Genomic DNA, 27,899 nt, shown 5'->3' with positions numbered 1-27,899 from the left:
TGGGGAGATTGGGGACCTGAGGGATCCATCCTCACTTATCCCTAATTTCACCCTCTTGTGGCCCTCATTTATTCCTCGTTTCATTTCCCCACTCCCAATTTATCCCTCATTTCCCTCCCAACTCTCACCCCTTTTTTCATTTTATCCCCCAAACCTCCTCCTTCCCATTTCCCTTTTCATTCTCCATCTTCTCACCCCTTTCCATGGAAAGGTTGAGGTTGAAAAAGACCTTTGGGATCATGGAATCCAACCTGGTCACCCCTGAACGGCATCCCCATGTGCCACATCCAGGCTCTTTTTGGGATAATTCCAGGACAGCAATTCCACAACCTCTCAGGGTGGGACAACCCTTTCCAGGGATTTTCCTCAATAAATCTTCCCTGATCCAACTCAAGGCTGTTCCCTCTTGTTTTATCCATGGAGAGAAGGAATCTCACCCCCGGCCTCATTCCAGGGAATTGGAGGGAGCAATGGGGTCTCTCAATCCTCCTTTTTCCAGGATAAACCCCGTCATCCTCTGCCATCATTTCTCCTCACTTTCTGTCCATTTCTCCCTCACTCTCCCGCCTTGTTCTCTCCCAATTTTTCCCTCATTCTCCCCCCATCTTGTTGCTCATTCGCCCTCATTTTCGCCCTCACTCTGCCCCCTCCATTTCCCCCCTCAATCTCGCCCCTCTATCTCCCCCTTATTCTCCCCCCGTACCCCTCTCTCTGCCTCCCTCTTTCATCCCCATGCCCTCCCTTTCTCCCCGTACCTTCTTCCATCCTTTTCTCCCGGATTTTCTCCTTTTCCGTGCGTTTTTCCCCTCAGATCCTTTTCCCGCCATTTTTCCCCTCAGACTTTCGCCCCCCCCACTCCCCCTTTTCCCGCCTTTTTTCCGCCCCCGCGCACGCGCGCTGCGCACAGCGCCGCCCAGCGGCCGGGAGGACTCCCCGCTCCCTTCCCCCGGCCCTCCCTCTCCCTCCGCCTCTCCTTTCTCCACCCTTCCCGCTTCCCGCTCCTCCTCCTCCTCCCTCCATCCCTCCATCCCTCTCCCTCCTCCTCCTCCTCCGCCTCCTCCTCCTCCTCCCTCTCCCCGCCCCTCCCGCCCCTCCCTCCGCGCACGCGCCCCGCGGCGCCCCAGCGGCGGAGCCAAGATGGCGGCGGTGGTTCAGAATGTGGTCAAGCTGTGAGTGCGGGTCTCCCCCCCCCTTTCCGTGTCTCCCCCTGCGGCGCGGGAATGGTGCGGCCCGGCCGGGCGCGGGATGCGGGGCCCCCCCTTCGGCCCCGCGCGCCGGACGGGACCAAGTGGGCGGAGAGGGGGGAAGGGGGGAAGCGACACGCGCGCATTGTTCGCGGTGAACTTTGCTGAGGGGGGCGTTAAGGACACCCCAAAATCCTCCCCAGCACCGGGAGGGCCGCAGAGACTTGAGGGGGGGAGAGTCTGGGAGAGTCCGGGGGGGTCCCCCAGGTCTGGCCCTGAGAGGGTCCCGGAGAGGGCAAAGCCGGCGGGTTCATCCCTTTAAAATTCCCTGTAAAATTCCCTGTATTGTATCCCTGTGCTTCCTCGTGGATTCCTAAACTCCGTGTGCGAGCGTCCTGTAGAGGCCAAGGACGCGGGAGTCATCCCAACACATCGCTGTGCATCCCTGGAGATTGCCTGGGCATCCTTGAATATCCCCGAATATCTCTAAATATCCCTAAATATCCCTGTACATTCCCTGTTCATTCCTGCACTACTTCCCCAGCCAGAGGGTCCTGTGGAGGCCAAGCTGGGGGGGAGCCTACCCTCTACTTCCTTCTAAATCCTTGTATTTCCCTCAAAATCCCTGGATCTCCCTCGAAATCCCCGCATTTCCCTGTATATTCCTGTACTTCCTTCTAATTCCCTGTATTTCTCTTTAAATCCCTGTATTTCCCTGTGTATTGCTGTATTTCCCTCTAAATCTCTGTATTTCCTGTAAATCCCTGTATTTTCCTGTCTGTCTCCATCTCTTCCCTTCCTGCCCTTCTCTTCCCACCCCTATGAGTGGCCTGGAGAAGCGAAGGAATGGGGAGTTGGGCACTTTATCCCTGATAGTCTCCAGGATTTTATTCCTCAGGGTTTCCAGGTTCATCCCTCAGGGTTTCCAGGTTCATCCCTCAGGGTTTCCAGGTTCATACCTGAGAGTTTCCAGGTTCATCCCTCAGGGTTTCCAGGTTTATCCCTGGGGGTTTCCAGGCTTTTATCCCTGACCGTTTCCAGGTTCATCCCTCAGGGTTTCCAGATTCATCCCTCAGGGTTTCCAGGTTCATCCCTGAGGGTTTCCAGGTTTATCCCTCAGGGTTTCCAGGTTCATCCCTCAGGGTTTCCAGGTTTATCCCTGAGGGTTTCCAGGTTCATACCTCAGGGTTTCCAGGTTCATCCCTCAGGGTTTCCAGGTTTATCCCTGAGGGTTTCCAGGTTCATACCTCAGGGTTTCCAGGCTTATCCCTCACGGTTTCCAGGTTTATCCCTGAGAGTTTCCAGGTTTATCCCTGGGGGTTTCCAGGATTTTATTCCTGACCGTTTCCAGGTTCATCCCTCAGGGTTTCCAGGTTCATCCCTGATATCCTCCAGGATTGTCTCCCTGACATTCTCCTGGTATCCCGGAGAGGTTCCCCATTACCCCATTCCCAGTGCCATTCCCTGTGCCAATCCCTACCATTCCCTGTGCCATTCCCAGCATTGATCCCTGCCATTCCTGGTGCCATTCCCGTGCCATTGCAGGCTGGGCGAGCAGTACTACCGGGACGCCATGGAGCAGTGCCACAGCTACAACGCGCGGCTCTGCGCCGAGCGCAGCGTGCGCCTGCCCTTCCTGGACTCGCAGACCGGCGTGGCCCAGAGCAACTGCTACATCTGGATGGAGAAACGGCACCGCGGGCCCGGTACGGCACCGGGAAAATGGCTGGGAATGGCACCGGGAAAATGGCTGGGAATGGGACTGGGAAAATGGCTGGGAATGGGAGCGGAAATGGCGGGAATGGGACCGGGAAAATGGCCCGGAATGGGACTGGGAAAATGGATGGGAATGGGACCGGGAAGGGCGGGAATGGGACCGGGGAAATGGCCCGGAATGGGACTGGGAAGGGCAGGAATGGCACCGGGAAAATGGATGGGAATGGGACTGGGAAAATGGCTGGGAATGGGACTGGGAAAATGGCTGGGAATGGGAGCGGGAAGGGCGGGAATGGGACCGGGAAAATGGCCTGGAATGGGACTGGGAAAATGGATGGGAATGGGACCGGGAAAATGGCTGGGAATGGGACCGGGAAGGGCGGGAATGGCACTGGAAGAATGCTGGGAATGGTGGGGAAGTGATGGGAGAATGGTGGGAAACTGTGGGGAAACACCGGGAGAACAATGGGGAAATGATGGGGAAACAACAGGGAAATGGTGGGAAATGATGGGAAAACACTGGGAGAACAATGGGGAAACAACAGGGAAATTATGGGAAACAGCAGGGAGATTATGGGAAACAGCAGGGAAGTTATGGAAAACAACAGGGAAATTATGGAAAACAATGGGGAAATTATGGCAGAATGGTGGGAAACGATGGGAAAACACCGGGAGAACAATGGGGAAACAACAGGGAAATTATGGGGAACAGTGGGGAAATGATGGGGAAAACAATGGGGAAATGATGGGAAAGAGTTGGAAAACAGCAGGGAAATGATGGGAGAATGATGGGAAACAGTGGGGAAATGATGGGAGGATGGTGGGAAACAATGGGGAAAGACTGGGAGAACAATGGGGAAACAACAGGGAAATGATGGGAGAATGGTGGAAAACAACAGGGAAATGATGGGGAACAATGGGAAAGTGATGGGAGAATAATGAGGAAACACCAGGAGAATAAGAGGAAAACACTTGGAAAACACCAGGGAAATGGCAGGAGGCAGAAAACAATGGGAAAAAAGGGGAAAACACTGGGAAAACAGCAGGAAAGCAATGGGGAAATGACAGGAAAACAGCAGGGAGGGGAAGGGGACGGGGTCCCTTTGGGCCGTTCTGCCCCATCCCTGTGAGAGTCTGGGGGCTTCAATCAGAACCTGGGACCATTGCCAGGAGTTTTATCAGAACCTGGGACCAATGGCAGGGGTTCTGTCCCTCCCTGGCTGGAGTTTGGGCCATTTCTGGGCTTTCTCTGCAGGTTTGGCAGCCGGGCAGCTCTACTCGTACCCCGCGCGGCGCTGGCGCAAGAAACGCCGCGCCCACCCCCCGGAGGACCCCCGGCTCTCCTTCCCCTCCATCAAACCCGGTACTGCTCCCACTCCTGCTGCATTCCTGGGAATTCCACCGGCTCTCCCAGCATCCCCCACCCAGAGCCTCCTTTTTCCTGGTTTTTCACCATTTTCCCCGTTTTTCTCTGGGTTTTTCTCAATTTTTCCTGGGTTTTTCCCCGTTTCCCCCCATTGTTTTTCACCATTTTTCTCTGGGTTTTTCTCCTGTTTTTCTCTGGGTTTTTCCCCGTTTCCCCCCATTGTTTTTCACCATTTTTCTCTGGGTTTTTCCTCATTTCCCCCCCGTTGTTTTTCCCCATTTTCCTATGGGGTTTTCCCCTATTTTTCTATGGGTTTTACCCCGTTTTTCCCCATCCCAGACGTGGAGCAGGCTCTGAAGAAGAAGGGACTGCTCTCCCATCTCCCCCATTTATCCCCATTTCCCCCCATTGTTTTCCCCCATTTCCCCCCATTGTTTTCCACCATTTCCCCCCATTGTTTTCCCCCATTTCCCCCCATTGTTTTTACCCCATTTTTCTCTGTTTTTACCCCGTTTCCCCCATCCCAGACGCGGAGCAGGCCCTGAAGAAGGAGGGGCTGCTCTCCCATTTATCCCCATTTTATCCCCATTTTCCCCTATTGCTTTCCCCCATTTCCCCCCGTTGTTTTTGCCCATTTTCCCCCGGATTTTTCCCCATTTTTCTCAGTTCTTTCCCCATTTTTTCTGCTGTTTTTCCCCTGTCCAGACGCGGAGCAGGCCCTGAAGAAGGAGGAGCTGCTCTCCCATTTATCCCCATTGTTTTCCCCCATTTCCCCCCATTGCTTTCCCCCATTTCCCCCCATTGTTTTTACCCCATTTTTCTCTGGTTTTACCCCATTTCCCCCCGGATTTTACCCCGTTTTTCCCCATCCCCAGACGCGGAGCAGGCCCTGAAGAAGGAGGGGCTGCTCTCCCATCTCCCCCATTTATCCCCATTTCCCCCCATTGTTTTCCCCCATTTCCCCCCATTGTTTTCCACCATTTCCCCCCATTGTTTTCCCCCATTTCCCCCCATTGTTTTTACCCCATTTTTCTCTGTTTTTACCCCGTTTCCCCCATCCCAGACGCGGAGCAGGCCCTGAAGAAGGAGGGGCTGCTCTCCCATTTATCCCCATTTTATCCCCATTTTCCCCTATTGCTTTCCCCCATTTCCCCCCGTTGTTTTTGCCCATTTTCCCCCGGATTTTTCCCCATTTTTCTCAGTTCTTTCCCCATTTTTCCTGCTGTTTTTCCCCTGTCCAGACGCGGAGCAGGCCCTGAAGAAGGAGGAGCTGCTCTCCCATTTATCCCCATTGTTTTCCCCCATTTCCCCCCATTGCTTTCCCCCATTTCCCCCCATTGTTTTTGCCCATTTTCCTCCGGATTTTTCCCCATTTTTCCTGTTGTTTTTCCCCCCATCCCAGACGCGGAGCAGGCCCTGAAGAAGGAGGGGCTGCTCTCCCATTTTCCCCCATTTATCCCCATTTCCCCCCATTGTTTCCTCCCATTTCCCCCCATTGTTCTTTCCCCATTTTTCTCTATTTTTACCCCATTTTTCTCTGGTTTTACCCCATTTTTCTCAGTTCTTTCCCCGTTTTCCCCCGTCCAGATGCGGAGCAGGCCCTGAAGAAGGAGGGGCTGCTCTCCCATTTCCCCCATTTATCCCCATTTTCCCCCGGATTTTCCCCCATTTCCCTCCATTGTTTTCCCCCATTTCCCCCCATTGTTTTTCCCCCATTTTTCTCTGGTTTTACCCCATTTTTCTCTGGTTTTACCCCATTTTCCCCCGGATTTTACCCCGTTTTCCCCCATCCCAGACGCGGAGCAGGCCCTGAAGAAGGAGGGGCTGCTCTCCCATTTATCCCCATTTTATCCCCATTTTCCCCCATTGCTTTCCCCCATTTCCCCCCATTGTCTTTACCCCATTTTCCCCCGGATTTTTCCCCATTTTTCTCAGTTCTTTCCCCGTTTTTCCCCATCCCAGACGCGGAGCAGGCCCTGAAGAAGGAGGGGCTGCTCTCCCATTTCCCCCCATTGCTTTTACCCCATTTTTCTCTGGTTTTACCCCATTTTTCTCAGTTCTTTCCCCGTTTTTCCCCATCCCAGACGCGGAGCAGGCCCTGAAGAAGGAGGGGCTGCTGGGGCAGGACGGGAGCAGCCTGGAGGCGCTGCTCAGGACGGATCCCCTGGAGAAGCGCGCCCTGCCCGACCCGCGCATGGACGACGACAGCCTGGGCGAGTTCCCGGTCACCAACAGCCGCGCGCGGAAGGTGCCGGGGATTCCGAACGGGAATTCGGGATAACGGGAATGGCGAACGGGAATTCCAGCGGGATAACGGGGATTCCAAATGGGATAATGGGGATAAAGGGGATTCCAGATGGAATTGGGGATAACGGGAATGCCAAACGGGATAACGGGAATGCCAAACGGGATAATGGGGATAACGGGAATGCCAAATGGAATTGCGGATAACGGGGATTCCAAATGGGACAACGGGAATGCCAAACGGGGATTGGGGATAACGGGAATGCCAAATGGGAATTCCAGCGGGATAACGGGGATTCCGAACGGAAATTCCAGCGGGATAACGGGGATTCCAAATGGGATAATGGGGATTCCAAGCGGGAATTGGGGATAACAGGGATTTCCCCATTTTTCCCCATTTCCCCGCTAACCCCCGTGTTCATTCCCATTTTTTTTCCCCATTTTTTCCCCATTTCCCCCCATTTTTTCCCCATTTTTCCCCATTTTCCCCATTTTCCCGCTAACCCCCGTGTTCATTCCCATTTTTCCCTATTTTTTCCCCATTTCCTCCCATTTTTCCCCCATTTTTTTCCCCCATTTTTTTCCCCCATTTTTCCCCCATTTCTCCCATTATTTCCCCCATTTTCCCCGCTGACCCCCGTGTCCATTCCCATTTTTTTCCCCCATTTTTCCCCATTTCCCCCCAATTTTCCCCCATTTTTCCCCGCTAACCCCCGTGTCCATTCCCATTTTTCCCCCATTTTTTTCCCCCATTTTTCCCCCATTTTCCCCCATTATTTCCCCCATTTTTCCCCGCTGACCCCCGTGTCCGTGGTTCCCAGCGGATCCTGGAGCCGGACGATTTCCTGGACGATTTGGACGATGAGGATTACGAGGAGGACACGCCCAAGCGGAGGGGGAAGGGCAAGGCCAAGGTGAGGGATCCCCAAAATTCCGGGCAGTTCCTGTGAGCAGCCCCTTCCCCACCGCCAGCACAACCCCGGCATTTCCACCCTGGTTTTGCCCAAATTCCCGGGGTTTGTGGCCCTTTCCGCGCCGTTCCCACCGCGGGGCGCTGTTGCCTCACTCCCGTGCCGGGTTTTGCCCAAATTCCGTTTTTTTTCCAGGGAAAAGGCGTCGGGGGGGCTCGGAAGAAGCTGGACGCTGCCATCCTGGAGGACAGGGACAAGCCCTACGCCTGTGACAGTGAGTGCTGGGCCCGGGTGGGCCCGGGGGTCCCGCCAGGCTGAGACCCCCGCCCGCTCCCAGGGAGGGCAGGGCCGGCCCCCGCCTCCCTCCCCATGGAGTTTTCCTGCTGGGAATACTGGGGAGAGCAGCAGGACACAAACACCAGGATAAAACCCCATAAAAACCAGGTTAAAAATGAGAACAAACCGCCCCAAACAGCCCCAAAAGGCCGGGAAGGTCCCTCCCTCTCATCCCAGTCAGATCCCAGCCCCTGGGAGCCGTTCCCAGCCCTCCCTTAAGGATCTGGGAATCCCAACAAAGCCCTCGGAGCGGGGGCTCCGGCCCTGCCCGCCCCCATCCACGAATCCGGGGGACCACGGGATGGGCAGTGCCAGGGAAGCTTTGCCAGCTCCTTTTTCTCTCTTCTTCCTCCTGTCCTGCCACTTCCCAGCACTAATTCTCCCCCTGGCTCCCTGAGGTTGTGCTTTTCCTGCCCTTTTCTCCCGGTTTTCCGTGTGTGTGTGTGTCCGTGTGTCCGTGTGTGTGTCCGTGTGTCCTCTCACGACTTCTCTTTCTGTGTTTCAGACAGTTACAAACAAAAGCATTCCTTGAAACCTCCCGACCGAGGTAGTTCCGCTCTCTCTCTGCTCGTTTTTCCTGCTTTTCCTCCTTTTTTTTCCCCCCCCCTTTTTTTTTCCCACCTCCCCAAAAAAGGATAAAAAAAAAAAAGGCCCAAATTCCCCTGTGGAGCCGCGGGGTGGGCGGGAGGAGGAGGAGGAGGAGGGAGAGGCCAAAGGCCACGGCAGCGACGTCAGCGCCGGCCCCGCTCGGGCCCCCCTGACCCTTTTCCAGCAGGGAACGGGGCCGGGAAAACAAAGATTAAATGGACCCCCCTTGGAGCCAGCGATGGGAAAAACGCGGAGCTGGCGCCCCAGTCCTGGAGTTTGGACCCAAATCCCGGAGTTTGGACCAAAATCCTGGAGTTTGCACCCAAATCCCAGAGCTTGGACCCAAATTCTGGAGTTTGCGCCCCAATCCCGGAGTTTGCACCCAAATCCCAGAGTTTGGACCAAAATCCTGGAGTTTGCACACAAATCCCGGAGTTTGCACCCCAATCCTGGAGTTTGCACCCCAATCCCGGAGCTGGCGCCCCAATCCTGGAGCTTGCACCCAAATCCCAGAGTTTGCACCCAAATCCCAGAGTTTGCACCCCAATCCCGGAGCTGGTGCCCCAATCCCGGAGCTTGCGCCCAAATCCTGGAGTTTGGACCCAAATCCCAGAGTTTGGACCCAAATCCCGGAGTTTCCACCCCAATCCCGGAGTTTGCGCCCAAATCCCGGAGTTTGCGCCCCAAATTCTGCAGTTTCCACCCCAAATCCCGGAGTTTCCACCCAAATCTCAGAGTTTCCACCCCAAATCCCAGAGTTTGGACCCAAATTCCAGAGGTTCCCCCCTAAATCCCAGAGCTTCCACCCCAAATTCTGCAGTTTCCACCTCAGTCCTGGAGTTTGCACCCCAATCCCGGAGTTTGCACCCAAATCCCAGAGTTTGGACCCAAATCCCGGAGTTTGGACCCAAATCCCGGAGTTTCCACCCCAATCCCGGAGTTTGCGCCCAAATCCTGGAGTTTGCGCCCCAAATTCTGCAGTTTCCACCCCAAATCCCAGAGTTTGGACCCAAATCCCAATTCCTCTGGCTCGTCCTCCCCGTGCCCAAACGGGGCTGGAAAGGGATTTTGGGGTGTCCTTGGATGAGGAAAAACCCAAAAATTCCCTGGAAAGGCAGCGCTGGGGAAGTGGAGCCCATTCCCTGATCCACGAGGAGCCGGGTGGAGGCAGAAACCTCCCAGATTCCGGGGTGGGAAATGGGAAAACCGATGGATTCCGATGGATTCTGGGGCTCTGAGGAGCTGGGATGGATCCGTGGCTGCTGCCAGATCCCTCCGTGGAACCCCGGAATTCCCAAATTTCCCCTTCCCTGGGTTTTTAACCTCGGGATGGGATTTCTTGGGGTGGGAAATCTGGGATTCCTTTGGGATCCCGGGGAGTTTACCTGGAATTCCCAATACCTGGAATTCCCAATACCTGGGATTCCTTTGGGATCTTGCATCGTTACCTGGAATTCTTTTGGGATCTTGGGTCATTCCCTGAAATTCCTCAGCAGTTCCATGCAGTTTTTCCCCGATTCCGTGCAGTTTTCACCCAATTCCATGCAGTTTTTTACCCAATCCCATGCAGTTTTTTTACCCAATTCCATGCAGTTTTCACCCAATTCCGTTCAGTTTTTTTCCCCAATTCCATGCAGTTTTTCCCGGATTCCATGCAGTTTTTACCCAATTCCATGCAGTTTTTTTACCCAATCCTGTGCAGTTTTCACCCAATTCCGTTCAGTTTTTTACCCAATTCCATGCAGTTTTCCCCAATTCCGTGCAGTTTTTCCCCAATTCCATGCAGTTTTTTCCCCAATTCCATGCAGTTTTCCCCAATTCTGTTCAGTTTCACCCAATTCCATGCAGATTTTCCCCAATCCCATGCAGTTTTTTTCCGAATTCCATGCAGTTTTCCCCAATCCCATGCAGTTTTCCCCAATTCTGTTCAGTTTTCCCCAATCCCATGCAGTTTCCCCCAATTCCGTGCAGTTTCACCCAATTCCATGCAGTTTTTACCCAATTCTGTTCAGTTTTCCCCAATCCCATGCAGTTTTCCCCAATTCCGTGCAGTTTTCCCTGATCCCATTCAGTTTTCCCCAATCCCATGCAGTTTTTCCCAATCCCCTGCAGTTTCCCCCATTCCAGCCTCTCTGCTCTCCCAGCCCCGGCGCTGGCATCGGCCCCGCTGGGTTCAGGCTTTGGGTTTTCCATTCCCTGCCCGCCCCTGACTGGGATTTCCCGGGGTTTTCCCGGCTTTCCGGGATTTTCCCCGATTTCCCCGCAGTCTGCGGGAAGCGCTACAAGAACCGCCCGGGGCTCAGCTACCACTACGCGCACTCGCACCTGGCCGAGGAGGAGGGCGACGACAAGGACGACTCGCAGCCGCCCACGCCCGTCTCCCAGCGCTCCGAGGAGCAGAAATGTGAGGGGAAAACCCCAAATTCCCCCGGGATTGAGCGGCAGCCGCGCCCAGGAGCCGGGAGCGGTGCCGGGGGGATTCTGTGATCCTGGGTCCTGGATCCCTGGTCCTGATCCTGATCCTGATCCTGGATCCCTGATCCTGATCCTGGTCCTGGTCCTGGATCCCTCATCCCTGATTCCTCATCCCTGATCCTGGATCCCTGATCCTGGATCCTCATCCCTGATCCTGGATCCCTGATTCTGATTCCTGTCCCTGATCCTGATCCTGGATCCCTGATCCTGATCCTGGTCCTGGATCCCTGAGCCTGATCCTGGATCCTTGATCCTGGATCCTGATCCTGATCCTGGTCCTGAATCCCTGATCCTAATCCTGGATCCTGGATCCTGATCCTGATCCTGGTCCTGGATCCTTGATCCTGATCCTGGATCCTGATCCTGGTCCTGGATCCCTGAGCCTGATCCTGGATCCTTGATCCTGGATCCCTCATCCTTGATCCTGGATCCCTGATCCTGGTCCTGGATCCCTCACCCCTGATTCCTGTCCCTGATCCCGATCCCTGATCCTGATCCTGATCCCTCATCCCTGATCCCTCATCCCTGTCCTTGATCTCTCATCCCTGGTCCCTGATCCTGATCCTGATCCCTGTCCCTAATCCCTGTCCCTGATCCCAATCCTTGATCCCAATCCCCGCTCCTGTCCCCTCTGCAGCCAAGAAGGGCCCCGATGGGTTGGCCCTTCCCAACAATTACTGCGACTTCTGCCTGGGGGACTCCAAGATCAACAAGAAGACGGGACAGCCCGAGGAGCTCGTGTCCTGCTCCGACTGCGGCCGCTCCGGTCAGCACGGGACAGGGGGCGTCTGGGGACGGGGATCTGAGGGTTTCCTTTGGGATGGGGACAGGGGGCGTCCAGGATCAGGGATCCGAGGGTTTCCTTTGGGATGGGGACAGGGGGCGTCTGGGATTGGGGATCCGAGGGTTTCCTTTGGGATGGGGACAGGGGGCGTCTGGGATTGGGGATCTGAGGGTTTCCTTTGGGATGGGGCTGGGGACACATTTGGGATTGAGGGTCCGAGGATTTCCTTTGGGATGGGGCTGGGGGCACATTTGGGATCAGGGATCCGAGGGTTTCCCTTTGGGATGGGGCTGGGGACACATTTGGGATTGAGGGTCCGAGGATTTCCTTTTGGATTTAGGCTGGGGTTGGGGAGGATTTTTGGATCTTTGGGATTGAGGGTCCGAGGATTTCCTTTTGGATTTAGGCTGGGGTTGGGGAGGATTTTTGGATCTTTGGGATCCTGGATCCAAGAATTTCCCTCTCCTGGACGAGCTCGGATTGGGCTAGAGAGGGGCAGGAACTGGGGAATGGTTGGGTTGGGTCCCTCATGTCCCTGATGTCCCCCTGATGTCCCCAATGTCCCCAATGTCCCCAATACCACTGATGTGTCCTCACTGTCCCCAATATCCCTGATGTCCCTGATGTCCCCAGTGTTCGTGATGTGTCCCCAATGTCCCTGATGTCCTCAATGTCCCCGCTGTGTCCCCACTGTCCCCAGGGCACCCGTCGTGCCTGCTGTCCCCAATGTCCCCAATGTGTCCCCAATGTCCCCCCGATGTCCTCGATGTCCCTGATGTCCCTGATGTGTCCCTGATGTCCCCGATGTCCCCAGTGCCTTGGATGTCCCCAGTGTCCCTGATGTCCCCAATCCCTCTGGATGTCCCCAATGTCCCCAATGTGTCCCCGATGTCCCCAATGTGTCCCCAATGTCCCCGCTGTCCCCAGGGCACCCATCGTGCCTGCTGTCCCCAATGTCCCCAATGTGTCCCTGATGTCCCCGATGTCCCCAGTCCCTCTGGATGTCCCCAATGTCCCTGCTGTCCCCGCTGTCCCCAGGGCACCCGTCGTGCCTGCAGTTCACGCCGGTGATGATGGCGGCGGTGAAGACGTACCGCTGGCAGTGCATCGAGTGCAAGTGCTGCAACATCTGCGGCACCTCCGAGAACGACGTGAGTGCCAGAACCGCCTGGAATGGCCCAAAAACCACCTGGGAATGCCAAAAACCACCCGGGAACAACCCAAAAACCACCTGGGAATGCCCAAAATCACCTGGGAGTGCCAAAAACCACCTGGGAATGCCAAAAACCACCCAGGAACAGCCCAAAAACCACCTGGGAATGCCCAAAAACCACCTGGGAATGCCCAAAATCACCCAGGAACGGCCCAAAAACCACCTGGGAATGCCCAAAAACCACCTGGGAATGCCCAAAAACCACCCAGGAACGGCCCAAAAACCGCCCGGGAATGGCCCAAAAACCACCCGGGAATGCCCAAAATCACCCAGGAACGGCCCAAAAACCACCTGGGAATGCCCAAAAACCACCTGGGAATGCCAAAAACCACCTCGGAATGCCCAAAAACCACCCAGGAACGGCCCAAAAACCGCCCGGGAACAGCCCAAAAACCACCTGGGAATGCCAAAAATCACCTCCAAGGGCCCCAAGCACCTGGGAGTGCCCAAAAATCACCCAGGAACGGCCCAAAACCATCTGAGGCACCTGGGAACAGCCCAAAAACCACCTGGGAATGCCAAAAACCACCTGGGAATGTCCAAAAATCACCTCCAAGGGCCCCAAGCACCTGGGAGAGCAAAAAAATCACCTGGGAATGCCCCAAAACCACCTGGGAATGGCCAGAGTTACCTGGGAGTGCCCCAAAACCCACCTGGAACCTGGAGTGCCCCAAAACCACCCGGGATTGCCCCAAAATTCCCACTGGGGGCTCTTCTGTGGGGGAAATCCTGGGGGTTTCGGAGTCCATGTGACCCAGGAGAGGCTTTTTGGGGGGAAAAAACTGGATTTGGATGATCTGCAGGATCCCAGAGCCGTTCTGGGAGAAAATCCTGGGGTTTTTAATCATCCCCAGAAATCTTCCTGCAGGGAATTTGTGCCTTTCCAGAACCTTCTGGACACGGGGGAGGACGGGGAAATCCTTGAGGGAGGCGTGGGAGAGGCTTTTTTGGGGTGGGAAATGGGAATTTGGGATGATGGGGATGTGCCCGGGGCAGGACCAGCTGCTGTTCTGCGACGACTGCGACCGCGGGTACCACATGTACTGCCTGACGCCGCCCATGTCCGAGCCCCCCGAGGGTGAGCCCTGCTCTGGGGGCCCAAACTCCCCTGGGATCTGCCCCAAACCCATCCCTGGGGCTCCTGATCCACTGGGATCTGCCCCAAATCCACCCCTGGGGCTCCAATCCCCTGGGATCTGCCCCAAATCCACTCCTGGGGCTCCTGATCCATTGGGATCTGCCCCAAATCCTCCCCATGGGGCCCCAATCCCCTGGGATCTGCCCCAAATCCTCCCCATGGGGCCCCAATCCACTGGGATCCCACCCCAAATCCACCCCTGGGATTCCTGGGATCTGCCCCAAATCCTCCCCATGGGGCCCCAATCCCCTGGGATCTGCCCCAAATCCACCCCATGGGGCTCCTGATCCCCTGGGATCTGCCCCAAACCCATCCCTGGGGCCCCAATCCCCTGGAATCTGCCCCAAATCCACCCCTGGGATTCCTGGGATCTGCCCCAAATCCTGCCCCGGGATCTGCCCCAAACTCCCCTGGGATCCCACCCCAAATCCACTCCTGGGGGCTCCAATCCCCTGGAATCTGCCCCAAATCCACCCTTGGGGCTCCAATCCCCTGGGATCCAACCCCAAACTCCCCTGGGATTCCTGGGATTCCACCCCAAATCCTCCCATGGGGCCCCAATCCCCTGGGATCCCACCCCAAATCCTCTCATGGGATCTGCTGATCCCCTGAGATTCCACCCCAGAATTTTCCCTGAAATTCCTGATCTCCTGGGATCCCACCCCAAATCCTCCCCTGGGGTTCCTGATCCCTGGGATCTGCCCTAAAACCCCCCTGGAATTCCCAATCCCCTGGGATCCCACCCCAAATCCCCCCCGGGGCTGCTGATCTGCCCCCAAACCCCTTGGGGTTCCTAAATCCCCTGGGATCTGCCCCAAATCCCCCCCTGGGATCCCCCGTGCCCCCAGGTCCCTCCTGGGTTTCCTTCAGCAATGTGGGGAGGGGTTTGATTGTCCCAGATCTTCATCTTCCTCCCCTTTTTCCTACTCCTCCTCTTCCTCCTCTTCCTCCTTTTCCTCCTCTTCCTTCATTCTCCTTTCCTTCCTCCTTTTCTTCCTCCTTTCTTTCTTCTCCCTCTTCCTCCCTCCTTTTTCCCTCCTCTTCCTCCCTTGTTCCTCCTCTTCCTCCTCATCTTCCTCCCTTTCTTTATTCTCATCCTTTGTCCTCCTCTTCCTCCTCCTCCTCTCTCATGAACCCCCATGATTAATTAACTGCTTAATTAACTGCTTAATTAACTGCTTAATTAACTCTTTTTGCAGGGAGCTGGAGCTGCCACCTCTGCCTGGACCTGCTCAAGGAGAAGGCGTCGATTTACCAGAACCAGAACAGCTCCTGATCCTGCTCTTCCTCCCCATCCTCATCCTCACCCTCACCCCCGTCCCTCCTCATCCTCACCCCCTCGCCTTTGGGGCCTTTAATTTCCCCTTTTTTTTTGGGTCCTTTTCCCCTTTATTCCTCTTTTTTTTTGGGTCCTTTTCCCCCATTTTTTTCCTCTTTTTTGGGGTCCTTTTTCTTTTCTTTCCCTTTTTTTTTTAATTTTCTTTTTTTTTTCATCCTCTCGTTCCCTTTTTCCCCTCCATTTCCCTTTTTCCCTTCTTTTTTCCATCCTTTTTTCTTAAACTCTTCCATTCCCTTCATTCCACCTCTTTTTTTCCTCCTTTTTCCCGATTTTGGCTCCTTTTTTTCCCATTTTTTCCCCTCTTGACATTTTTTGGGGTGACCCCCCCCAGGGTGACATTTTTGGGGTGACTTTCATCTTTTCCTCCCCAATTCCCAGGATTTCACCCCAAAACTGACCCCCCTCCCCCTAACTTTCCCTTTTCCCCCTTTTTTTTTGGGAATTCTGGGGCGATTTTGGGGTTTTTTTCCATTTTTTGAGGGATTTTTCCCACTTTGATTTTTATTCCATTTTCCCCCATTTTTATCCCCCCCCCCCCCCCTCAGGATGGCTCCCGGCCCCTCCCCCACCCCCACGAGGCCTTACCCCTCCCCCACCCCAAAATGGGGCAGAATCCCTGGATTTGGGGATTCCCCCCCACCCCTCCCCCGCTGGCAGAGAATGGGGCAAAACCCCAAATTTTGGGGTTTTCCCCTGGCTCCCCTCCCCCCCCCAGGGTCGGTTTGGGGTTTGGGGGTGGGGGAGGGGTCGAGGTTGGATTTTTTGGGGTGAAAAAAGCCCCTTTTGGCCCCAAAACGCCGCTGGGGGGCAGGGGAGGGGTTTGGGGCTGTGGGAACCCCCCCCCTCCCAAAATTCCCCAAATTTCCCCCAAATTTCCCCTTCCCCCGGGTCCCGTGGACTGAATGTGCCTGTTTTTCTAAAAAAACACAAAAATAAATGGACTTTAAAGCACCTACCTCCGAGTGCCCCTCCCCCCCTGCACCCCCAAATCCCCCCAGACCCCCCGAGAGGAGCCCCCGGGATGGGCCCCAAAAAATGGGCAAAATAACCCCAAAAATGGACAAAATAACCCCAAAAAATGGACAAAATAACCCCAAAAATGGGCAAAATAACCCCAAAAATGGCCAAAATAACCCCAAAAATGGCCAAAATAACCCCAAAAATGGGCAAAATAATAACCCCAAAAACAGCCAAAATAACCCCAAAAATGGGCAAAATAACCCCAAAAATGACCAAAATAACTCCAAAAATGGGCAAAATAATAACCCCAAAAACGGCCAAAATAACCCCAAAAAACGGGCAAAATAATCCCAAAAATAGGCAAAATAATAACCCCAAAACTGGGCAAAATAACCCCAAAAATGGGCAAAATAATAACCCCAAAAACGGCCAAAATAACCCCAAAAATGGGCAAAATAACCCAAAAATGGGCAAAAAAATAACCCCAAAAATGACCAAAATAACCCCAAAAATGGGCAAAATAACCCCAAAAATGACCAAAATACTGCACCAAATGAAATCATCCCAAAACTCCTGAAATAGCCCAAAGTTTGACCAAAATAGCCCCAAAATGACCAAAGTAGCCCCAAATTTACTGAAATTGTGTTGAAATAGCCCCAAAATCGACCAAATAGCCCCCAAATAACCCCAAAGTGACTGAAGTAATCCAAAATTGTACAAATAACCAAAAAAAGAGACCAAAATAGCCCTGAAAGCACTAAAATACACCCAAAATAACCCCCAAGTGACCCAAATAGCCCCAAACTTGACCAAAATAACCCCAAAATGACCCAAATAGCCCCAAAATAAATAAATTACCCCAAAGTGATGATGCAGCCCCCAAAATTATCTTTAAAATCCAAAATATCCTGAAATAAAACTCCAAATTGACCAAACCCCAAAAAATCATGGAAATGACCCAAAAATGACCGAAATACCCCAAAAATGGCCAAATTAAACCCAAAAATGACTGAAAATTTACCCCAAAGTGCTCAAAATTGACCGAAATCCCCCCCAAAATTCCACACCCGAGGCCTCATCCCGGTGGTTTCTCTCCTCCCCGTCCCGAGCACGATTTTGGGGGGAATCGACGGCGTTTTGGTTCAAAATGGGATTTTTTCCCCCTTTTCATGCCCTGCCGGGGGTGGGGACATGGAAATGTCCCAAAACCAGGGGGATTCACCCCAAAACTCCCCTGGGCGAAGCTTCACGGTTGTGGCTTAGCCGGGAACGAGCGAAACGACACCAAAACGGCTCAAAATGCTCATTTTTCGTAATAAAAACTATAAAAAATGGAGTGAGTGGGGTTTTTTGGGCAAAATGGGAGGGGTTGGGGAAAAAACAAAGTTTGGGGGGAAATTTGGGGGGAAAAAGGTGGGATTGGGGGTAAAAAATTGGGGATTTGGGGGCAAAAATTGGGATTTGAGAGCACAATGTGGATTTGGGGCAAAAATGGAGGATTTTGGGGCTGGTGGGTTCCTGGATTTGGGGTAAAAAAAGCCCAGTTTGGGGGGGATGGGATGTGGCTTCTCTGAGGGCTGAGACTGAGGTGGTGCTGCCTGGTTTTTGGGGTGAAAAATCCCAATTTTGGGATTGGGATGTGGTTTCTCCAAGGGCCCATCCTGAGGCTGTGCTGCCCTTTTTTTTTGGTGTTAAAAATCCCAGTTTTGGGATTGGGATTTGGCTTTTCCAAGGGCCCGTGCTGAGGTTGTTCTGCCCTTTTTTTTGGTGTTAAAAATCCCAGTTTTGGGATTGGGATTTGGCTTTTCCAAGGGCCCATCCTGAGGTTGTTCTGCCCTTTTTTTTGGTGTTAAAAATCCCAGTTTTGGGATTGGGATTTGGCTTTTCCAAGAGCCTGTGGTGAGGTTGTTCTGTCCTTTTTTTGGGTTAAATCTGCCCCGTTTAGGTTTTTCCCCCTGCCTGGAAATGCGAATTAATCCCGTTCCCAGATTTATTTTGCAGCCAAATCGCCGGAATTGGGGCAAAGGCCGCCGAGCTGCGGGAATTCCAATTAACGCTCGTTAACGAGCTCGGGGGGGGGGGTCCCTGATGTCTGAGCCCCCTTTGGGGGTGGGGACGCCCCCAAATCCCTCGGCCCCTCCCAGAACGGCCGCGGGCGGAGCCGGATCCCGAAATTCCCACGAGATTTTATTGGGATTGAATTTGAATAAATAACCCGGGGGGGGAGGGGCTGGGGGGGACTCCAGGGGGGTCCCGGCCCCAAAATCCCCCCGGGGGTCCCCAATCCCCCCCTCAGGCGCCGTCCTGGCTCTTGGTGCTGCTCAGGGGGACGGCGACGTCGTCGTCCTCCAGGTGACCCGCCCTGGAGGGACCCCAAAGGCTCCCAAAAATCCCCGAAATCCACGAAATTTTCGTCCTTCCCGATCCCAGAACTTTCAACCCTTCCCAAAACCTTCAAGGTTCTCCCCAAAATGTTCAGGTGTTGCTAAAGGTGTCAACCCTTCCTGGCCCCAAAACCTCCAACCCAACCCCAAAGCCTCCAACCCAACCCCAAAACCTTCATCCCAACCCAAAACCTCCATCTTAACCCAAAACCTTCATCCCATCCCAACCCAAAACCTCCATCTTAACCCCAAACCTTCATCCCAACCCAAAACCTTCATCCCAACCCCAAAATTTCATCCCAACCCCAAACCTTCATCGCAACCGAACCCCAAAACCTTCATCCCAACCCAAAACCTCCATCTTAACCCAAAACCTTCATCCCAACCCAACCCCAAAACCTTAATTCCAACCCCAAAACCTCCATCCCAACCCAAAACCTTCATCCCATCCCAAAGCCTTCATCCCAACCCCAAAACCTCCATCCCAACTCCAAAATTTCATCCCAACCCAAAATCTCCATCTTAACCCAAAACCTTCATCCCAACCCAACCCCAAAACCTTAATTCCAACCCAAAACCTTTATCCCAACCCCAAACCTTCATCCCAACCCCAAAATTTCTTCCCAACTCCAAACCTTCAACCCAACCCAACCCCCAAACCTCCATCCCAGCCCAATCCTTCTCCATCCCTTTCCATCCCCAAAGCTCCCGGGTTCCTCCAAGAACCAACCCCACCCCAAACAGGGGCGTTCCCCCAGGGAAGGGTCTCGGAGGGTCTCGGGGGGTTTTGGGGCGTCCTCACCTCCTCTCCACGTCCTTGACGGTCTCGGGCAGGGGCGCGTTGCGGGTCTCGGGCAGGAAGCAGGTGGCGATGGCCGAGACGATGGGCGCGGCGCCGTAGATGACCAGGGGCAGCACCGGGGTGACGTCGGCCAGCATCCGCACCAGGGGGGCCACCATGCTGCCCACGCGAGCCATGGTGCCCCCCAGGCCCATCCCCGTCTGCCTGCGGAGGGATGGACGGATGGACACAGGGTGGACAGAGGGAGGGACACGGGGGTGGACAGAGGGATGGACAAGGGGTGGACAGAGGGATGGACAAGGGGTGGACAGAGGGATTCATGGATGGGTGGAGGGATGGATGGGGGATGATGGATGGATGGATGGATGATGGATGGATGATGGATGGATGATGGATGGATGATGGATGGAATGGTCAATGGTTGGATTGATGGTTGGTTGCGTTAATGAGTGGTTGGGTTAATGAGTGGTTGGTTAACGAGTGGTTGGGTTAACGAGTGGTTGGGTTAACAAGTGGTTGCGTTAATGAGTGGTTGCGTTAATGAGTGGTTGCGTTGATGATTGGTTGGGTTGATGGTTGGTTGGGTTGATGATTGGTTGGGTTGATGGTTGGTTGGGTTAATGAGTGGTTGCATTAACGAGTGGTTGCATTAATGAGTGGTTGCGTTAATGAGTGGTTGCATTAATGAGTGGTTGCATTAATGATTGGTTGGGTTGATGGAAGGCGGGGTTGGCACGTGGCTGGTGCCTGGCTGGGTGGGGCGGGGCTGGGTGACCCCACCCACCTGATGACGGTGGGGAAGAGCTCCCCGGTGAAGATGTAGGCGCAGTTGAAGGAGGCGGCCAAGGCGCCCTTCCCCACCACGGCGAAGGCCATGCGCAGCGTCGGCAGCTCTGCGGACACAGCAGCCTCGGCTCCTCAGTGTCCACCCACCGGTCACCCCTATGGTGACCTTGCGCCCCCTGATGACCCTTCACCCCTCCAGTGACCATTCTTCAATGACCCTTCATCCCACTGATGGTCCTTCATCATCCCTTCATCCCAACCCATTCTCCATCCCATTGTTCTCTATTCCATTCTCCTCCATCCCTGCATTCTCAAAGCTTCCATCCCCTTCTCCTCCATCCCCTTCTCCTCCATCCCCTTCTCCTCCATCCCCTTCTCCTCCATCCCATTGTCTTCCATCCCATTCTTCTCCATCCCATTGTCCTCCATCCCCTTCTCCTCCATCCTCCTTTCCTCCACCCCGTTCTCCTCCATCCCTGCCCCGTGTCCCTCCCTGTCCCATCCCATCCCATCGCTCCCGGTGGCCGCTCCCACCGCTGGGCACGAAGATGTTGGCCAGGATGCAGAGCCCGGAGAGCGCCAGGGAGCCGCCCTGGGCCAGGCGCCGGCCGAGGCAGGAGATGACCAGCACGGACAGGAGCTTGGCCGGGATGTCCACGGCGCCGAACACCAGCTGGCTCAGGTACACGTTGAAGCCGAAGCCCTGCAGGTCCATGGCCAACCCATAGTAGGCGAAGCTGGTGGAGAACCTGCACCAAAATCCAAAAAATCAGCACCAAAACCACCCAACATTGAGTGGTTGGGACTGCAAAGATGGAGGTTATCCCAAAAGATGGAGTTTGTCCCAAAAAATTGAAGTTGTCCCAAAAGATGGAGATTGTCCCAAAAGATGGAGGTTTGCCCTAAAGATGGAGTTGTCCCCAAAAATTGGAGGTTGTGCCAAAAGATGGAGATTGTCCCAAAAGATCGAGGTTTGCCCTAAAGTGTGCCTTGGTCCCAAGAGACGATTTTTTGCCCCAAAAGTTGTAGGTTTGACCCAAAAAGTGTGAATTTTTTCCCAAAACTATGGGGATTTTACCCCAAAAGGTGGACACAAGTTGTGTCCCCCAAAGGTATTTCTTGCCCAAAAGCGTGAGGTTTTTTTCCCCAATAAACGTGGGGATTTTTTTCCCCATAGATATTTTTTTCCCCAAAAAGATGTTTTTCCCCAACACGTGAAGTTTCCCCAAAAAATTGCCCCAAAAGGTGGTGGCATTTTTCCCTCAAAAGGTGGTTTTACGCATCCAAAATCAGGGATTTTTGCCCAAAATTTGATGAGTTATTTCCCCGAAATAGGGAGTTTTCCCCCAAATAGGTTTTTTCCACCAAATAGTGTTTTTGTACCAAAAATAGAGTTTTTTGCCGGGACTCACCAGACGAAGGAGACCCCGCATGACACCATCCTCATGCCGGGGGTGCGGACGAGCGCGGCCACGGCCCCGCCCGGCAGCGGCGGCTCCCGGCGCACCAGAGCCCGCAGGGCCTGCGGGGGAGAACGCGGGATCCACCCTGGGATCCGCCCTGGGATCCGCCCTGGGATCTGCCCTGGGATCCACCCCGGGATCCGCCCCTGGATCCGCCCCTGGATCCGCCCTGGGATCCGCCCTGGGATCCGCCCTGGGATCTGCCCTGGGATCTGCCCTGGGATCTGCAGGATCCGCCCCAGGATCTGCCCTGGGATCTGCCCTGGGATCCGCCCCGGGATCTGCCCTGGGATCCACCCCTGGATCTGCCCCGGGATCTGCGGGATCCACCCTGGGATCTGCCCCGGGATCTGCCCCAGGATCTGCCCCTGGGATCTGCCCTGGGATCCGCCCTGGGATCCGCCCCGGGATCTGTCCTGAGATCTGCCCTGGGATCTGCCCCTGGATCTGCCCTGGGATCTGCCCCAGGATCTGCCCCTGGATCTGCAGGATCTGCCCTGGGATCCGCCCGGGATCTGCCCCAGGATCTGCCCCAGGATCTGCCCCTGGATCGGCCCCGGGATCCGCCCTGGGATCCGCCCTGGGATCCGCCCTGGGATCTGCCCCGGGATCTGCCCTGGGATCTGGGGGATCCACCCCGGGGAGGGCTCCAGGGGGCTGGGGAGGGGGATCCGGGGGGCTTGGAGGCGATTCAAGGGGTCTAAGGGGGGATTCTGGTGATCTGGAGGGGTCTGGGGTGGGATCAGAGGGACCCGGGGGGTTCCGAGGGATCTGGGGGGGATCCAAGGGGTCTGGGGGAGGTTTGGGGTCGAGGAGAGAGGGAATGGGGGGATCGATGGGAGAACAGGGGAGGATTTGGGGGATCCCCCAGGATCAGGGCGGGCCAGGGATGGAGGGGAAGGTGCCGGCAAACTGGGGGGAATTAGGGGCAGATCAAAGGGATTTGGGGGTTCAGAGGGACCTGGGCGACCCCCAGACCCCTCCCCACCTCCTCGCTGAGCTTGTCCCCCTCCTCCTTCCGGCCGTTGACCCTCGCGACCTTGCGGAGCCCCCGCAGGGCCAGGTCGGGCCTGCCCGAGGTCACCTGCCAGCGCGCGGACTCCACGTACAGCCTGGGGGGAAAAGGTGACACCTGGGGGTCCTGAACATCCCCTGGCCTCAAACTGCCCCCAAAGGACCCCAAACTGGGGGGGGACAGGTGACACCTGGGGGTCCCCAACACCCCCCGGACCCGCCGCCCCCAAAGGACCCCAAACTGGGGGGGACAGGGATGGACACTGGGGGTGGACACCAGGAATGGACACAGGAGATGGACACTGGTGATGGACACTGGGGATGGACACCAGGGATGGACATTAGTGATGGACACTGGGGGTGGACACCAGGGGTTCCCTTACCAGGAGTAAAAGAAGAAGACGAAGAAGGGCAGGGACACGGCGAGCTGGAGCTGCCGCCAGCGCGGGAGCCCGAAGGCCGCGGCCGCCAGCACGAACTGGCCCAGGGTGTAGCAGTAGCCATTGATGGTGCCCACCACGGCCCGCGCCTCCGTCGGGATCCACTCCATGCCTGGGCATGGCCGTAGGGTCAGGGGCCGGCCCGAGGGGGCCTGGGTGGGCTTGGGGCTTGGGTTCCTCATGGGTCAGTGGGGTGGGGTTGGGTCAGTGGGGTTGGGTCAGTGGGGTTGGGTTTGGGTCAATGGAGTTGGGTTGGGTCAATGGGGATTGGATCAATGGGGTTGGGGTTGGGTCAGTGGGATGGGTTTGGGTCAATGGGGTTGGGTTTGGGTCAATGGAGTTGGGATTGGGTCAATGGGGTTGGGTTTGGGTCAATGGAGTTGGGGTTGGGTTAGGGGAGTGGGGTTGGGTCAACGCGGTTCGGTTGGGTCAGTGTGATTGGGTCAATGGGGTTGGGTCAGTGGGGTTGGAGTTGGGTCCATGGGGTTGGGTTGGGTCAATGGAGTGGGGTGGGGTCAATGGGGTTGGGTTGGGTCAATGGGGGTTGGATCAATGGGGTTGGGGTTGGGTCAGTGGGATGGGTTTGGGGCCACAACCCTCCCATGGGTCAATGGGGTGGTGGCGTTGGGTCAGTGGGGTTGGGGTTGGGTCAATAGGGTTGGGTCATTGGGGGTGGGTTTGGGTTAATGAGGTGGGGTTGGGACCCTCCCATGGGTCATTGCGTTTTGGGGAGGATGTGTGGGTCCCTCCCTGGTTTGGGGGTCCCTCCCTGGGCTGGGGGTCCCTGGGCTGGGGGTCCCTGGGCTGGGGGTCCCTGGGCTGGGGGTCCCCGGGGCGGAGTCTCACAGAGGGAGGCGGAGTTGAGGGACACGCCGGCCATGGCCAGCCCGGTCAGGAAGCGGCACACGCAGTACACCAGGAGGGAGGGGGCGGCCGCTGTGCCCACCCCCGTGGCCCCCAGCTGCAGGTAACACCAGGTGAGCAGCGCCCGGCGCCCGAACCTGCGGGGACACGGCAGCGCTGGGAGCACTGGGGTGAGGGACATGGGGAACTGGAGGTACTGGGATGGGAGAATGTTGGGTTCTGGAGATGCTGGGCTGGGGATGTGGGCACTGGGATGGGCACACAAGGCACTGGGAACACTGGGATGAAGAATATGGGCACTGGGAGCACTGGGAGTGACGTGGGGACAGAGGGGAACCATGGGGACACCAGGACAGTGGGGCCCAGAGGGAGCAGAGAACACCACACCCCTCTCCCCCTTCCCAGTCCCTCCCAGTCCCTCCCAGTCCCTCCCAGTTCCTCCCAGTCCCTCCCAGTTCCTCCCAGTCCCTCCCAGTCCAACGCACTTGTCGGAGAGGATCCCAAAGAGGGTGGAGCCCAGCAGGATCCCGGCCATGTAGATGGACTGGGCCACCTGCCTCAGCTTCTTGGAGTCACACACCAGGTCCCACTGCCACCGGGAGGGGACACGGGGTCACCATGGGGGTCACCATGGGGGTCACCATGGGGGTCATCACAGGGACACCATGGGGACACCACAGGGTCACCATGGGGGTCATCATGGCGATCACCACCAGGGACACCACAGGGACACCATGGGGTCACCATGGGGGTCATCATGGGGGTCACCACCGGGACACCACAGGGTCACCATGGGGCCACTAGAGGCACACCAGCATCCCCCGCCCTGAGGGACCCTGTGGTGTCCCCCTCCCTGACCTCGGTGACGATGGTGTCGCTGAAGATGCCGTCCAGGTAGGTCCAGCCGTCGTGGCACGGCTCGGTGGCCGCCTCGGTGCCGTTGGCCGAGCCGTTGACGTCCAGGAGGTGCCACTGGGGCTCCACGTAGCGGCGGCAGCTCTGCGGCCGGCGGTGGCCGTCCCAGGGGATGGACACCACCAGGGGCACCTCGGTGGCGTTGGCCGCGGGCCGGGGCCGGCAGTGGTGCTCGGGGATGCCGGCGGTGAAGTTCTGCAGGAGGTTGTGGCTGGCCAGCATGAGCAGGGGCACGGCCAGCGCGGCCACGTAGGTCACCTGGAAGCGGCCCATGCCACCCAGGCGGGACAGCAGCTCCACGAAGGACATGGCCGGAGGGGGACGGAGCTGGACAGGGGCCTGGTCAGCTGTGGAGGGGAAGAGGAGGAAAGGACAAGGAATGGCCAAAGGGTGGTCAAGGAATGGCCAAAGGGTGGTCAGGGAATGGCCAAAGAGTGGTCAGGGAATGGAGCAAGGAGAGTGGAGCAAGGTGGTCAGGGATGGCCAAAGGGTGGTCAGGGAATGGAGCAAGGAGAATGGAGCAAGGTGGTCAAGGAGTGGCCAAAGGGTGGTCAGGGAATGGCCAAAGGGTGGTCAGGGGATGGACAGATCCAGGGATGACCAAAGGAGGGGTCAGGAGAGGTCAGGGATGGTCTGGGTGCTCAGCAGAGAGGTGACCAATGGGTGGCCAGGGGGTGACCAGGGGGTGACCAATGGGTGACCAAGGGGGGAAGGGAGGAGGATGAGGGTTGGCCCCAGGGGTGGAGGAAGGACACAGAGTGGCCAAGGGTGGATGGACGAGAGTGGACAGTCCCCAGAATGGCACAAGGACACTCGATCACCTATTGATTGCTCAATCAATCAATCAATCAATCAATCAATTTATTGGTCTATCAGATGGATCGACTGATGTGTTAACAGATTGATCCATCCCTTGATCAGTGGATTTATCTATCAGCCTGATTGATCAATCTGCTGACCAATCTATCAATCTATTGATCTCTATTTATCTGTCTGTTGATAGATCAATCTCTCTGATCTATCAATATATTGATCTATTATCTATTCCTCAATCCACCTATCGCCGTCACTCTCACTTTATCAATCAATCAATCAATCAATCACTGATCATTTCTTGCTCTCAGCTCCCCCCCATCCCTTCCCAGTTAATCAATCTATTAATCCATCTATTAATCAATCAATCAATCCTCTCTCCCCCATCCCACTGATCCCTCAGATCCCTCACGATCAATCGATCCCCACCTGTTCTCCTCCTCCTCCTCCTCCTCCTCCTCTCTCGGCCGCTCCCGGCTCCGGCTCGGACTCTCGGGACTGTCCGGGCTCTCCGGCCGTCCCTCTGTCCGTCCGGCCGTCCCTCTGTCCCTCCGGCCGCCCCTCTCTCAGCCCCGCCCCCCCCGGCCCCTCCTTCACCCCCCGGTCAATCGATCAATCCATGGATCAATGGATCTCTCTGCTCTCTCTGCCCGTTTATTGATCCTTAGCCGATCAACAAATCGATTTTCTGCTGATAATCAACCTATTGATTGATTTATCAATTGCCAATCAATGCAGCAAGTTCTTTCTGTATTGATAAATTATTGATCACTAGACTCCCCTTATCTATAATAGGTTGCTCATAATTTGTCCATGATCTCTTTATGCATTATTGATCCATATATTTCTGTTATTGATCTACTGAACTATTGATTGATCTATTAATCTATTGATGGCATGATCAATCAATCTATTAATCTGGGGGGATCTCTATTGATCCATCTGTTAGTCTGTGTATCTCTAGTACCAATAAATTGATCTCTAATCTGTTAATTGATCATATAATGGTCTCTATTTTTATATTGACGAATCTATTGAACCATGATCGACCAATCAGAATAATGCTCTTCTTCTCCATCAATCCTTCTAATGATCCAGTTATGGATTTATAATCTACTGATCAATGATCAATCTTAAGCTCTGTATTGATCTCTTGGCCTGTAATCTTCCAATTGATTGATTTATTGACCTTTAATTGCTCTTTTGATTGATTTATTGACCTTTAACCCCTCTATTTGCTGATTTATTTATTTCAATCTCCCTATTGATCAACCTTCTGACCCATAATCTCTCCATTGATCAGCCCTCCTCTCCATCGATCCACTATTGATCTTTGATCTCTCTCCTGGCCTCGCCGGGCTCTCCGTGACCCATTGATCTCGGTATTGATCACTCACCTGTCTGGGCACTCCCGGTCACTCCCGGCCTCTCCCAGCACCAGATCCGGAGCCCTCGGCGCCCGCTACCACCCCATGGCCCTGCCCTGCCCCCGGCCTGGCCCCGCTCCTATTTAAGGCCGCCCCGGTCCCGGTTAACGTTTGACTCCGGACCCCGCCATGGATCGCTGGAGACGCTCCCGGGCCGGAAATGCCGGTGCCGACCACGCCGGGCCCACCCGGGCCACCCGGGGGCTGCCCCTTCACCGCACCCAGCCCGGCCCATCCTCATCCTCGCCCCGGGAGCCCCCAGGCTGTGGCAGACGGGGACCCCCGGGCCCCTCCGGGCCCCTCCAGGGTGGATCATTGATGAGGCCAAGTCCCGGGGGCTCTGAACCGCGTCGTGGGAGCCCCTTGGACCCCGGGCAGGAGGGCGGCGGGGGCAGCGGAGCGTGGCAGGGACGGGGGGAGCCGGGCCCCGGGATGGGCGCCAGCCAGGTGTGAGGACACGTGGACGGATCCTCGGGATCTCTGGCTCCTGGGGACTTCTGGGACATCCCCGTGCCCTCAGAATGTCGGGATCTTTGGTCTGGATCCCTGGGATCCTTGGGATCCCTGGACACTCAGGCATTGGAGTCCTTGGTCCTTGGGATCCTCAGGATCCTTGGGATCCCTGAGTCCTGGAGATCCCTGAGCTCTTGGGATGTCAGGGTACCCTGGATTTTGTGTCCCTGGGATCCAAACACCTGAATCCTTGGCATCTGGGTCTTTGGGGTCCAGGAACAGGG

At 55.7% G+C, this 27,899-nt stretch overlaps 3 protein-coding genes across 5 annotated transcripts; 2 read left to right on the top strand and 1 right to left on the bottom strand.

Annotated features, from left to right (window-relative positions):
* The first annotated feature begins 1,017 nt into the window (after window positions 1-1,017).
* Window positions 1,018-16,245, top strand: DPF2 (double PHD fingers 2). 2 transcript variants are annotated; one of them, XM_054653587.2, is made up of 12 exons: window positions 1,018-1,169; window positions 2,730-2,890; window positions 4,156-4,263; window positions 6,351-6,514; window positions 7,332-7,424; window positions 7,617-7,695; window positions 8,263-8,304; window positions 10,612-10,749; window positions 11,458-11,586; window positions 12,643-12,755; window positions 13,814-13,895; window positions 15,155-16,245. In XM_054653587.2, exons 1-12 carry the CDS (start codon window positions 1,138-1,140, stop codon window positions 15,229-15,231), a joined length of 1,218 nt encoding a protein of 405 aa, XP_054509562.1. In that variant the 5' UTR covers window positions 1,018-1,137; the 3' UTR covers window positions 15,232-16,245. The 2 variants fall into 2 exon arrangements, with proteins under 2 accessions (XP_054509562.1, XP_077028515.1); XM_077172400.1 differs by lacking the exon at window positions 8,263-8,304.
* On the top strand, window positions 8,405-10,114 carry LOC143692297 (uncharacterized). Of its 2 annotated transcripts, none has more exons than XM_077172402.1 (2): window positions 8,405-9,914; window positions 10,025-10,114. In XM_077172402.1, the coding sequence occupies exon 1, from the start codon at window positions 8,561-8,563 to the stop codon at window positions 9,581-9,583; it is 1,023 nt and encodes a 340-aa protein (XP_077028517.1). In that variant the 5' UTR covers window positions 8,405-8,560; the 3' UTR covers window positions 9,584-9,914; window positions 10,025-10,114. The 2 variants fall into 2 exon arrangements, with proteins under 2 accessions (XP_077028517.1, XP_077028516.1); XM_077172401.1 differs by having other exon boundaries at window positions 9,983-10,114.
* Window positions 16,246-18,322: 2,077 nt separating the features above from the next.
* Window positions 18,323-26,188, bottom strand: LOC129133906 (solute carrier family 22 member 6-like). Its single transcript, XM_054653586.2, has 11 exons — window positions 26,165-26,188; window positions 24,866-25,269; window positions 24,493-24,596; window positions 23,990-24,144; window positions 23,087-23,255; window positions 22,678-22,801; window positions 21,639-21,748; window positions 20,761-20,975; window positions 20,225-20,333; window positions 19,441-19,644; window positions 18,323-18,616 (listed from the first exon to the last, which is right to left on the bottom strand). Exons 2-11 carry the CDS (start codon window positions 25,229-25,231, stop codon window positions 18,547-18,549), a joined length of 1,626 nt encoding a protein of 541 aa, XP_054509561.2. The 5' UTR covers window positions 25,232-25,269; window positions 26,165-26,188; the 3' UTR covers window positions 18,323-18,546.
* Window positions 26,189-27,899: the final 1,711 nt, after the last annotated feature.

Source organism: Agelaius phoeniceus, chromosome 38 (genome assembly GCF_051311805.1).
Source record: "Agelaius phoeniceus isolate bAgePho1 chromosome 38, bAgePho1.hap1, whole genome shotgun sequence".
Classification (NCBI taxonomy): Eukaryota; Metazoa; Chordata; class Aves; order Passeriformes; family Icteridae; genus Agelaius; species Agelaius phoeniceus.
This window is presented reverse-complemented; position numbering and strand designations above follow the sequence as displayed.